General features: G+C 34.6%; 1 protein-coding gene across 2 annotated transcripts; it reads left to right on the top strand.

Annotated features, from left to right (window-relative positions):
- The first annotated feature begins 1,147 nt into the window (after positions 1-1,147).
- On the top strand, positions 1,148-12,397 carry KLHL7 (kelch like family member 7). Of its 2 annotated transcripts, none has more exons than XM_039342117.1 (11): positions 1,148-1,504; positions 2,290-2,392; positions 3,298-3,391; positions 3,700-3,824; positions 4,209-4,384; positions 4,975-5,149; positions 6,316-6,458; positions 7,167-7,407; positions 8,470-8,671; positions 8,991-9,088; positions 10,273-12,397. In XM_039342117.1, the coding sequence occupies exons 1-11, from the start codon at positions 1,385-1,387 to the stop codon at positions 10,554-10,556; spliced, it is 1,761 nt and encodes a 586-aa protein (XP_039198051.1). In that variant the 5' UTR covers positions 1,148-1,384; the 3' UTR covers positions 10,557-12,397. The 2 variants fall into 2 exon arrangements, with proteins under 2 accessions (XP_039198051.1, XP_039198052.1); XM_039342118.1 differs by having other exon boundaries at positions 1,149-1,508.
- Positions 12,398-13,649: the final 1,252 nt, after the last annotated feature.

Here is a 13,649-nt window from a genome sequence, read left to right as displayed (position 1 = left end):
CCTTCTCTTCTTCTCTCCTCTTTCTCTCCTCTCCTCCTCCCCTGAAGAACCATCTTTCTGCAATAAACTGTAACCTTCTTCCCAAAGCAGTCACCATGTTTGCTTATTTATTCCCGGCTTGGATGAACCAGGATGAAGACTTTACTTCTAACAATACAAAAGAAATTCAATTTCTGAAATTTATCTGCCAGATCTCTCAGTGCAAACACTGGAAAATTAAAGCATCTTGTTAACTGACCCAGTGATATTAAAAGGGTGGAAAATTGCTGCAATTGATAATTAAAAGCAAGCTCTAGAACAGTGGTTCTCAACCTGTGGGTCGGGACCCCATTTGGGGTCGAACGACCATTTCACGGGGGTCGCCAAACAAAGCAGTCCGCCATTTTTTCCCCCTTTTCTTTGCCCACGCCCCCGGCACCCGGTGATGTATAAGTGATTGGGGGTCACCACAACATGGGGAACTGTATTATGGGGTCGCGGCATTAGAAAGGTTGAGAACCACTGCTCTAGAAAAACCATACATAAATGTAAATTTACTGAAATCTGTTTATCATTTCTTAATTGTATTAACACTTTACCTAATACATTCTGGACAAAAATCCTGAGCACTGTGCTTAAAATATTTGCTTTTCTTCCTAACATCCCATTTTATTTTTATTTTTATTCAGTTTTTCTTTGATGTCTCCAAAGAATCTGGAGACAAAAGCTATGTGAAACTCTTAGAGAAAAACAGATGGGGTAAATATATAATACTGAGCTATCTAAAATCTGTCTAATACAGTTGCTTTTGTTCCAGTTAATTGATGCTTAAATTTTTCTGGTTTTTTAAAATTTAAACACGGTTACTGAAAGCAAACCAGATCGCACGCGTCTTTACCAAAAAGGAAGGAACTATTTAACATAGATTCACTAAGCTCAGCCTTGCTGAGTTTCCTTACACACATTCGCTACCCATCATCCACCTCCCCTTTTTTGTAAAAAATATCTGTATATCAGTAGGACGTGATGACGACATGCACTGGCTCATTCTTTGTTTACATCCCTCCTCTTTCCGACCCCTCCAAATCCTGGTTTGCGGCGAGATTGGCTGTAAGAGATGGCAGAGATATTCGCGATCTGCCTCCTGATTGGCCAGAGTGTTCATAAAAAAGAAGGTGGAAAGCGGCTGGGGGGGGTGCGGCTTTGCGTGGTTGCGCTGTCCGCTGATTCTCAGTACGGTAGTGCCTCCGCTCGGCCGCCTGCCTCTTAGGTTGAGGAAGCGATCATTGCTTCGCGCCGGTTCCTGCATTATCGCCTTGTGTGAACCCGCGTTGGTTTGGCAAGTCCTCGCTACCTTGACGGCAAAAAGAACAGGCAGAAGGTGGAAAAGAACAGGGAGCAGAGCATGGCGGCATCGGTGCCAGATAAAAGCTGTAAGAAGAAAACGGAGAAAAAGCTGGCTGCTCGAGAAGAAGCCAAATTATTGGCCAGCTTCATGGGAGTCATGAATAACATGAGGAAGCAAGTAAGTCAAGGAAAAGAGGGCAGAGGTGAGGTGGGTGAACTCTGGGCCCTCCTGTAAAGAAGCCTTGGCGGAGCTTGTCGCCTTGCGGGGTCCAACCATATCCCGGCACTGGGGTGGGGACTAAAGGTCGGATCCCTGCTTGAAACCGAGGCACCAAATCTATGGCAGTTTCAAGTCTCTAGGCGCAGTCGTCTTTAACGTGCCGTCTTCCTAGTGTAGAATGTCTCTATGAAAAGGGAATGGAACGCTTACCCAGATTTGAAGGGGTTGACTTGGCAGTCTTTTGTTATTTTGCAAGTCTCAGTGTTCTTCAGTATGGCAAATGAAGGCGGGTGCCTGGTGCTGTCCTCATAACGCTGCTGGTTAATTGGTGGGATTTGAACTAAGAACATCTTGGTTTATCACTTAGTCTCTTATATGAGTGTAATTATTTGTTTCTTTTACATAGGAAGTGCAATTCTGATATTCTAGAATAATTGTTAAGATGTGGTTCTATAACCCAGTCTGTTCCATTTGGTATAAATTACTATTATGTTAACCTTAAACATTAAGTTGAAAGAAGATAATACAATATGCTCTGATGCTATCCTGCAGGTAGTAATTATAGTTCAGTGTTTCTCAGTTTCGGCAACTTTCATATCCTGGAGTTCAACTTCCAGAATTCACCAGGTAGCAAGCTTAGGTTTAGTTTAGTGAAGAAAATAAACATTTCTACTGTTTCTCTGAATATAAGAAATATTATATTTCTGTATCATAACTTTGTGCTTTTTTTTGTTCTATTTTAGAAAACACTATGTGATGTTATACTGATAGTCCAAGAAAGGAGGATCCCAGCTCATCGGGTTGTACTTGCTTCAGCCAGTCACTTTTTTAACTTGATGTTTACTAGTATGTTTTTTTCCACTTCAGCTTTTAATATTATCTCTAGATTTGCAAGTAAAGGGAACATTTTAATCAGTTAGTATTGAACAAATCTTACTACTATAACTCCTACAGTCCCATTTAGACCATACATTAATGACTTCATTTAGTACTTCATTTATACGTAATTTATTGATAATTTTCTATGGGTAGTTTTAGATAGCAGGAAACAGCAAAGTATGTTTTGTGAGGAGAATATGAAAATAGTCCTTCAGGATAAAGCCTAACGTTGTATCCTACGTGAGACTGGATCACTAGATATTTCTAAACAGAGCACAAATAGGTGATCAAGTGCAAATAATCACTGTGCCATTGCCACTGTTGAGAAGCTGAGCTAATTTACTTCTGATTCAGTTGTGCTTCTGGAAGAATGATAGAACTTTCACTTTGAAACAGAATGTTGTATGGAGCTTGGGGGTGCATAATTGTTGTACTGGTAAGAACTTCTGCTTTACTCTATCTCCTCAGCTTTTCTGCTGTTGCTAAGCTATTATAGTACACAATGTTCTCATAAATGTCCTAAGCTGAGAAAGAGTAAACTTTGCAACTCCTTTCATTTGTATCCAGCTTCTCTTCCTGCCCTAAAACAAGCTCACTCAGGACAGGGATTGTGGGTCTGGCTTGATACAGTACTGCTACTTAGTCCACTGAGCCATAATTCTTGGTAGCTATAAGTATGATAGATGTGGGTTACTGCTACAAGTATTTGTGAAGGACAATAGTAGCTGGAAGTACCTAAAGGGGGATATGAGTGTTCCAGAACTGCATCTGAGAAGGGCTTCCAAAAGAAACAACTTTGCCCATTCACAGATCAGAATAATAGCTCTGCAAGATTTTAAAAATAACTCTTGATAATATTTATATAATTGCAGCAAATATGATTGAATCAAAGTCATTTGAAGTTGAATTAAAGGATGCTGAGCCAGATATAATTGAACAGCTGGTTGAGTTTGCTTATACTGCAAGGTAAGTATATTCACTATTGCTAGCCATCTACAATTACAAATCTAGACAACTTTGTTCATGTAATTAACTTGGGCATTCAAGTACCAAATATTAGTATCTCTAACACAGAATGTTACTTTAAATGTTACAAGAAATATTCACATTAACTTTATATGCAAACTTTATAGCTGTATTACTCTACTTTTTTAATTGTTAAGGTTTTCAAGGATGCTTTTTTAAAATGTCATTTATAGATGTGTATATGTGCTAGGATTTATATGTATATAATTCTTAAAATGCTTACTTTTGTAAACATTGGTTTTTTTCAGAATTTCTGTAAACAGCAACAATGTCCAATCATTGTTGGATGCAGCAAATCAATATCAAATTGAACCTGTGAAAAAAATGTGTGTAGAATTTTTAAAAGAGCAAGTAGATGCTACAAATTGTCTTGGTAAGGCATCTTCCTCCTGTTAAAGATATTCTAAGGTTTCCAACGTTTGGAATGAAAAACTTTGTCCACTGTGTATTATATTTTAGAAAACATTTTATAATATATTTAATGTATAATTTGGTTAAGATTTGAAAATGTGCATATTTCAAAACATAGAAATTGGGAGACTGAGTTCTAGTACAAAGCCAGCTGGGTGATTTTGGGACAATCATTTTCTCTCAGCCCAGGAAGCAGGCATTGACAAATCACTTACGTAATCTTGTCAAGAAAACTGCAGGGACTTGTCCAGGCATTTGCCAAGAAGCATCACTGACTCAAAAGCACTAAAGCATATTTTATATAATATCTCACAAATCTAGAACTTCTTTTTTTCTCTTGCATTAGGTATAAGTGTATTAGCAGAGTGCCTTGACTGCCCAGAACTGAAGGCCACTGCGGATGATTATATTCATCAGCACTTCACGGAGGTGTACAAGACAGATGAGTTTCAACAGTTAGATGTTAAACGTGTGACACATCTCCTCAACCAAGATACTCTAACTGTAAGAGCTGAAGATCAGGTAAATATTTTTTTAAAAAAAATCCTTTTTAAAAAATCCTATTTCTTCCTCAATGTCAGGTCTTCTATCAGAAGCCTGCACAGTACCTTAGCTGTTCTCAGCACTGCACTCTTCTGGACATAGAGCTCTGATGTCATTCCTGGGATCTGTTGGAGCCACATTTCCAGCTTGGGAGTCACAGTTGCAAGTACTTCTACCATCACTAAAACCACTTTGGACTTTACTTTCCACATCTAGCTCTTCCTTCAGGCTCTAGTTGATGCACAATTCTGAAGTTCCTTATGGACATGACGTTCTTAATGTTAGCAGTTAATGAGGAACAGCTATTATTAATATGAACATTTGTTTTCCAAGTTTCTTTACAATTTTGTATGAAAAAAAGAACTCATCAATTGAGATTGACAAGTGGTGACTGAAGAAAAAAATGTCTCAGGTAATAGTAACTTCTCCTGTTAAAGGTCCAAAGTTAACAAAGTTAAATTTTAAATGGAGCTTTAAAGTTTCTTATTTTAAATAATACTTTCTTTGCCGTTTCTAAAATAGACTGCTATGTATATTTGTCTAATCATGTATCTTTTCTTAATTTCCAGGTTTATGATGCTGCTGTCCGTTGGCTAAAATATGATGAGCCAAACCGTCAGCCCTACATGGTTGATATCCTTGCTAAAGTCAGGTTTCCTTTAATTTCAAAGAATTTCCTTAGTAAAACTGTTCAGGCAGAGCCACTTATACAGGACAACCCAGAATGTCTCAAAATGGTTATAAGTAAGTTTTCAACATTCTAATACTGATTCCTTCTATGGGCTGCTTATTTTACCACATAACTCTATAAAAATAACACCTTGAAAAAGATCTGATTTTGTCCTTTGGGGGTGGGTGGGTAAGAAACCAAGTATCTTTTAAATTCTCCTAGCTCCCTCCTTCCAGAAAGATGTTCTCAAACACTAGTCCTTTTTTCAGGGAAATCCGTTATTTCACAGGTCAAGACTCTCTTTGGATTCCAAAAACATTTTTTAAGAAGTCCCATCCTTGCTTTGTACAAGGATGATTTGCAGTACATTGACAAATTCTAATCATAAAACAAGTAACAGTCACTGCTGTGAATGGTTTTTGATAGTTCCTTTGAAATTTGTTTAATGAAACTTGCTGTTTTGTTTAGGGCTATCTGCACAAAGCGTGTTACACATTTTAGAATGCCAATTGTGCATTCTTGAAATGAGTTAGCTAGAGTTATAGTTTTGTTCATTACAGGTTAGAGGAATTCAGTGAATTACATGTTGATCTGCCTTTAAATCTTTCAACAGCCAGCTGGTTTAGGTCAAAGAAACCAGACTGTTGATTCACTATAGTAAATCTATCTTGGCAGTGTTAAAGATCATCTCTCATTTTCAGTTTGTTTCTAGGCAAAATTGAGATTATCTTCTTGAACTACATACATGAGATTTGGCAATCCAAAATGCTGCCTTAGTCCTTGTGGTTTCTTTTTTGTCTTGGGTGTTTTGCTTGTGAAATTCTCTCCATAGACTGTCCAAGTAAAGATTTAGATCCATGTGTTTGCCAATATTCTCTCACACAGTCAGTACCTCTCTTCTTTCCTTTGAAGTCAAGATAGTCTGGTACTTTGGTGCTCCCTATACAGTAGTAATGGGATAGTAATGAATCTTCAGCTTTACCAGAATGACTGGAAAGAAAGAAAAGTTATGGCCTTGCTTCCTGACAGGTCTGCATGTATTAAAACTACTGTTTAATTATGTGTGTGAACATGGAAAGGTGAGGAAATAAACAGTGCTTCATAGAAGGAAGAAATTGATACCATCTTGTACTTGATGACCTTATATGAAAAATGTACATAATACTTATGCCTTCTTATGTTGGAAAAAAAAGATGTAACTTTAAACTGCACAAAATCATTTTTTTTTCTTTTCGTGTAGGTGGAATGAGATACCATCTCCTTTCTCCAGAAGACAGAGAAGAATTGGTGGATGGGACTCGTCCAAGAAGGAAAAAGCATGAGTACCGTATTGCCTTGTTTGGAGGATCACAGCCACAATCATGTCGATACTTCAATCCAAAGGTAATTGTTATGGATTGGATGTACAATATAAAGGTATATCTTTACTTAATGTGTCCTCTTATATTGCTGCATCTTGTGACTTTGGTCTAGGTTATGGTAACTATTACTTTTATTTCAAGCAGAACCTAGTTTATCTGTACACCAAAGGAGTGAAAAGCTGAGGGATATACTTAAATTGCAGATGTTTGCTGTTAATATAGTATCTTTTGTTTACACGTTTGATTTTGCACAAAACAGATAAAGATTGTTTTTCCTAAAATAAATCAGGGGAAATTGGACTCATAAGGAATCATACACTGGGAGATTACAGCTCTATTTTGAGGTTGCTATAGCAATTTAAGACTTTTTAAATATATTATTGTTAGGAACATGTCTGACATAGTTCACATGATTTATTTAATATCCATGATGACCCATGATGACTCATTTCATACCCATAGTAAAAACAGTCATAAAATCAAATCAGTTCACCTGGTCACTCACTTAACAACCGCAGTGACTTACAAGCAAAATTCCAGGGTCCATTGTGGTTTCTCAATATATCATGTTCTGAGGATAACATGAACAGAAATATTCATGTTACTCTCAAACCTTTGACAAAAAGTGGAATAAAATAAAATATTAATCTCAAAACTTTGAAGACTTTTTTTTTTTGCAGAAGGACATGGCTGAAAATATTCTATAAGGCTTTGATTTATTTTTATACAGGATTACAGCTGGACAGACATCCGATGTCCGTTTGAAAAGCGGAGGGATGCAGCTTGTGTTTTCTGGGATAATGTAGTTTATATTTTGGGTGGTTCCCAGCTTTTCCCTATAAAACGAATGGATTGCTATAATGTTGTTAAAGACAGCTGGTACTCCAAACTGGGTCCTCCAACTCCTCGGGACAGCCTTGCAGCATGTGCAGCAGAGGGTAAAATTTACACATCTGGTGGTTCAGAAGTAGGTAAGACACATTTAAGGACATGGCTGTGGGAACTTTAAAAGGAAAGCTGCATTTGCTACTGTATTGTTGTGAAATATCTCTTTTAAAAGAACTAGATTACGCTGAACACAATTATGCCCATTTTGAATCCACGTGATAGCACAGCAATACTACATGCATTATTTAAACTATATTTCCTCTGATAGAATTGAAGGTTTTACAACTTCACAACTTGGATTATTTTCTATATGTACATAGATATTTATTTGGAAATAAATTTCACTTAATGCCCTCAGCCTTGGCTGATTGGACTTGAATAAGAGTATGCCATTGATTTTATTAATGTGTTGATATATGTGAAATACAGCTCTTTGCAAAAAAAAGCTTTTTGATAATTTTCCTCATTAGATTTTTAGAAATTTTTCCTTGTATATGTGTACACTTGTATAGATTTCTTTTATCCAAATATAAAAAGAAAAATATTTTCCTCATTATTTTCTCTCATTACTCATGGTAATAAATTAACCTAATCTGTCACAAGACACATACCCAGTATAACTACAGTATTAGCTGTGACCCAGCAGCATTATGTTGTAGACTGTTTTACTTCTTTCCTGGGTTTCTGCTTTAGGAGTAGCATGTAATTACAGCCATTTTCCCGCTGGACTTTCCTTTGGAGAGTCATTTTCTGTGCCCCTTGAGTCACTGAAGGGACAGCATGCATATCTCAAATTTCCTCCCTGCTAGCATGGCAAAAACATTCTTAGATTTTATTCACATTAAAGGGGACACACAAACCACTATTGCTCATTTGTTTTCTCGGTGCTTCTACTGAGAATTCCAATAAAAACCGTGTTGTTTTTTTTCTTCCATTAATCAGATGTCCTCAATACAACTGATCTGATTTGATGTTGAAAAATTGAGAAAGAGATGTCAAGTTAGCATTCCCTGGAAATAGTGTGTCAAAATCTGGACCTCTACTGAAAGTTTATTGTCTATGTTATTTGCCTTCTAAGAATATTATCTTAACAAGCAGATAGTCTCATTGTCTAAGTGACTCTATTTTGTTTTTGTTGGTTAAAGGAAATTCTGCTTTATATTTATTTGAATGCTATGATACAAGAACAGAAAGTTGGCACACAAAGCCCAATATGCTGACTCAGCGATGTAGTCATGGGATGGTTGAAGCAAATGGCCTGATTTATGTATGTGGAGGAAGTTTAGGGAACAATGTTTCTGGAAGAGTCTTGGGCTCCTGTGAAGTTTATGATCCAGCAAAGGAAACGTAAGTCCTGACTTTATTCCCTGTCAAAAGCTTTTATCAGCAATGGGTTTTTACATTGTGAAATGGTAGAAAAGTTTGATTTCAAAGCTGTTTACTCGCCCTTCAAAACACTGAAATTACCTTATTCTTATTTGGGGAGGAAAATGTAAAAGAGCCACCAAAGAACCACACTCCATTTTAAGTGGAGCTGCAACTCATCTGCCGGGCTTTATTGAGATAAGAGAACTAACAGCTAATTATAACATTTCTCATTAAGTCTTGATCACATTTAATGTAAAGGAAAATATGATATGAAATTGTGCATTTTAAATATTTGCAGGTGGACTGAGCTATGTCCAATGCTTGAAGCCCGAAAGAACCATGGTTTGGTGGTTGTGAAAGATAAAATATTTGCTGTAGGGGGGCAAAATAGCTTAGGTATGTATTAATAATTTATTCTACCTAACTGCCATGAGGCTATATGGACTGTTGCAGTATTAAAATTAAATAAAATTCTAAGTTCTGCTTTCTGAAAGATAAAGACTGATGCTTGCAGTATAGGCTTTAAAGAGCTGTCACAATATTTCAAGCAGATTGACATAAGTGGAAAAATATTGTTAAACACCAGAAGGCTTAAATGCAACAGAAAGTAGTTCCCTAAAATCACCCCATCCTGATTCTCTATAAACAGGAACTATCAAATCTCCTTTATCCCTGAGTTTTTTTCATATTAATGATAAGTTAAAATGTCAACTTTTCAAAAAGGACAACAGCCATATGCCACTAAAGATAAATATATGATACTATGTAAATAAAAAGCAGATGCTAATTACACAATAGTGATTAAAATATTTATTTATAATATCTGTAGCCATATTCTGATAATATTCCTAACAAATTAACAAAATATAGTTTTAATTTTAATATTCCTAACCTTTCTTAAACCTTTCTTATATAAATTAAATACATATTCATTAATTTGCAGGTTTTGTGATACTCATTTTTTAAATGTACTTTATATTTCCAATGTATCCTGTAAATAGTCTTTTATATTGCAGTTCTATACATATTTATCTGGAAATAAGAATGATAAATTTGTGGAACTTAGTTAACAAGCTAAGTTAGTACAATTTAGATAAATAGTACAATTTCAATAATTTTGTGGCTTTATGATTACATTTTCTTATATCCTCACTACTTATGGAAGTTTTGTATTCGTGATGAAGCATAGCTCAGGCATGAATCTATCAATATTCCTAATTTTAAATAATAGAATTTTTAAATGAAGTTCCTTTACAACATTAAACATTTAAGATTTTAAGGCTATATACTTCTATTTCTTAGAAGTAAGTTCTATTAAACCCTAAAGACATATTCAGGATATTAAAATATTATTTCACAATAATTATTTCATCAATTTTATATAGTTCGAAAGTTATTTTTCATCTCTAGGGCCTATATATTTTTACCTATTTCTATAGTAAACTAAATGTTCATTTAAACCACTCAATTAACATAATGTATTGGTAAAATATTTTTAATTTCTTAGAAAAAAGTTTTAATCCTAAAATGATGACAAAGTTATATTGGCTTAATAATTATTTTCTTTCTTCCTTGTAAAGGTGGCTTAGACAGTGTGGAATACTATGATATTAAACTGAATGAATGGAAGATGGTTTCCCCAATGTCATGGAAAGGTGTAACGGTAAAATGTGCTGCTGTGGGTTCCACAATTTATGTTCTAGCTGGATTTCAGGGTGTGGGTCGCTTGGGGCACATCCTTGAATATAATACTGAAATTGACAAATGGACAGCAAACTCTAAAGTTCGTGCTTTTCCTGTGACCAGCTGTTTAATTTGTGTAGTTGATACTTGTGGAGCAAATGAGGAAACATTAGAAACTTAAAAACTTTAGGATTATCAAAAAGTACTCCTGAAAGAGATTGCTATTTGTTTTGTTCTACCTTTCAGTTGTGTCTTGCCAGTCCATAATGTGAACTGAATGTAGAAAAAAATTGGACTGTCATTTTATTATTTCAACTGTTTATATAATTTGGGTTTTCTCATTTGAATACTCCCTTCTATGCATTGGAATTATTTCAATTTCTCTAAACCAGGACTGAAAAGAAATGAAAATTTCTGAAGATGCACATATAATTTTTTTCAAAAAAACAACTGTCTAATATGCATTGCAAATTATTTCAAGAATAACCTCTTCATCAATCTTCATTTTTTATTAAAAGCACTTACATTTTTCAAGTAGGAAACTTGCAAAACAAACTATTAAGCTATATGTTGCTCAAACTTGTGTTCAGGATGCCACCTCATCACAGAATTCAAGTTCTGTGATTTTGTTTCCGATAATTGAAATAATTAAATTAACTCCAGTACTATTAATCTTCTCTCTATACTTAATTTACTCTAATAAAAAAGTATTATTGTACATGGCCATTTTCTCTTTAAATACTTGTACCACGTAACCAAAGTGGTGTCAAAGTAGAGGCAAATAATTTCCTGAACAGACATTCTTAATTCCATCTATACAAAGTTTTATTTTCTGGAGTGTAGTTCCAGTATATTCTTTCAATCATGCATATAAGAGCTGTGCTTTTGATAAGTACATCTACTTTCTGAAATATTACAGGTATAAACAAAATACTATGGTAAATTTATTTTATTTGCAAGTAAGTGTTTGTGAATTTAAGAATAAAAACCAGTCCTTTATATATGCACATATGGGGAAAGGTAGGGATATTGCAGTAGAAAATTTCAGAAATGTTTTTTTGCAACTTCTGTTTTTAAAGTTTTGTCCTTAACTGCAATCCATTTTATTTTTGTCTTTTATTTATGAATTAAACTCTATGCTACTTAAAATATGCACAGTTTTGATCTGATTTCCTTTCCTCAAGCTACTTATAAAAATTCATAATCATTTCTTACATATCAATAAGATTGCAGTAAGATTTCAAAACTATAATGTATATGTACTTTAAAAGTACTCATTTATAAACCTGCATATGAGAAAGTTGAATGATAGCACTTACGTATAATACGTTTTGGGGTATAAACATACATTGCTTTGCCTAATTTTTCTCTACATATTTTTGCAGTTAAGGGGGGGGGAGAGAGAGAGAGAAAGACTAATTTCTTCTAAATTGAAACATTCTATATTGATCAAGGTATATCTTTGTGTATCTTCTTAGTATTGGCTTTTTGTCATGAAAATCTGAACAGTACTTTAAATAGCTTTGTATGCTTGCAAGGAGGGATATAAATTTAATTTTCTAACAACTCAAGTTGGATTTAAAAACAAATTCTTAAGCAAACTGAGGTACATTTTTTTTCAATTAATAGATTGTCAAAAAATAAAATAAGTAATTTTCAAACAATGAAAATGCAAGAAGGAATTTAATCTAGCTCATTAACAAATAAGACTCCTTTATTTCTTTTATGAAACAGAGACAGTTTCATAAAACCAATATAAACTAATGCAAGTTGTATCATTTTCTATAGGTTTACATTTCTCTATGTTATTTTTCTAGGCAGAAAGTGACAGATTTGTTTCATTGTGAGGTCTTAGTTTATGAACATGTGCAGAAAGTTTTGATTTTGTGTATTGCTGGGCATCTATTAAAAAATCTTGTATACTGAATAATTTTGTTATGTATCAGAATTTTGAAAGTGAAGCAAATACCTCAGTGAGGCTTTTGTGGTCAGTTAATTTTATTAAATATTTGTTCCTAAAAATGTGTTGTTTTTATTTATTATTTGTCTTATCAACAGTCTAAGCAATCTTTATCCATTAAATAATACCCCAATGGCATTTTAGACCACTTTAAAGACCTGACTGTTTCTTCTGGCCTTAACCAAAGGTGGCTGAAGCTTCCCCATTCCCCCAAATGTTGGTGCTATGGTCTGGTGGATTCACCATCTTTTTTTTTCTTTTTCTTTTCTAGTCTGGCTCTGTTTTTATCGTTTGTTTTGTTCGTTTGTTGTACTATGAGCCATCCAGAAGTCACCTGGAGTCAGGCAGTAAAGTGAAGTTAAAGATAAAACTCTATTATTGGTTCTCATTCTGTTGCAGCAATAAAAAATTATAGTCCTTTTTTAAACTATGTCCCATACACTTAGAAAATTGTTAAATAGTACAAGACTTGACAAATATGTTAATGGTTGAAGCCCACTGTTTTGGGTAGAGCTTTTTCTAAGGATGCCCCGAACTAGTTTGTGAGATGAGCAGATTCTAGCATCTATGTCACTGATTTGTGATTTTTGGATCACATGCAAGATGTAATATGGAGATTATTTTGGCAAGATTATAATATAGGAACCTCTTTCCGTTCAATGGTCCTTAATCTTCGGGAGCCACCTGCCATACAATCTCACATATATTGCAAACTTGGGTTTCACTAATCATAGGTTCATAAATATGCTAAGCCAAAACAAAGCAGATTACATTGTGGCTTAGTATGCGTGAATTCAGACAGTATTAGATTGCTGCACCAAAGTATGTGCCTGAAGGATATAGCTATTCCAAAACATTTTCCTAGAAGGCAAAATAACTTTATTTTAAAAACACAAAGATGGGGGAGGGGAAGCACTCTACTATTTTGAAGAGTTTCCTACTCCAATAATTTTCATAGAAGACAAACCATAAATTCAAAGATCACTTACGCCAAATTATTTTAATATTTGATTTCAAAAATCACAGCATAGTACTATATCAGTTTCACAAAATACAGATTGATAATCAAAAAGAGTTGAAGCACCAACCACAGAATATTTCTGACAAAACACTAAATGAAAAATGGCGAACATCACCCCTCCCTGCAAACCATAAAGCATCTTCCACAACTACTATTTTCCATGAAGCTCTGTCACTATCTTGCTTAACATTTCAAAATGAGGGACTTAATAAAACTATAATTGCCTAGTATTTTTATTTGGATCTAAAAGCATTCCTGAAAATAAAAGTGACAAGGGAAAGCCAACTGATTGA

The sequence above is a fragment of the Crotalus tigris genome, unplaced genomic scaffold (genome assembly GCF_016545835.1).
Source record: "Crotalus tigris isolate CLP2741 ecotype Arizona unplaced genomic scaffold, ASM1654583v1 scf7180000017774.6281472, whole genome shotgun sequence".
Taxonomy (NCBI): domain Eukaryota; kingdom Metazoa; phylum Chordata; class Lepidosauria; order Squamata; family Viperidae; genus Crotalus; species Crotalus tigris.
Note: the sequence above shows the minus strand (reverse complement) of the source record. Positions and strands in the feature narration are given on the sequence as shown.

Coding starts and splice junctions, on each gene's coding strand:
- KLHL7 (XM_039342117.1), top strand. CDS start 1,385: ATGGCGGCATCGGTGCCAGATAAAAGCTGTAAGAAGAAAACGGAGAAA. Junction 3,825..4,208: donor AGATGCTACAAATTGTCTTG/GTAAGGCATCTT, acceptor CTCTTGCATTAG/GTATAAGTGTATTAGCAGAG. Junction 5,150..6,315: donor ATGTCTCAAAATGGTTATAA/GTAAGTTTTCAA, acceptor CTTTTCGTGTAG/GTGGAATGAGATACCATCTC.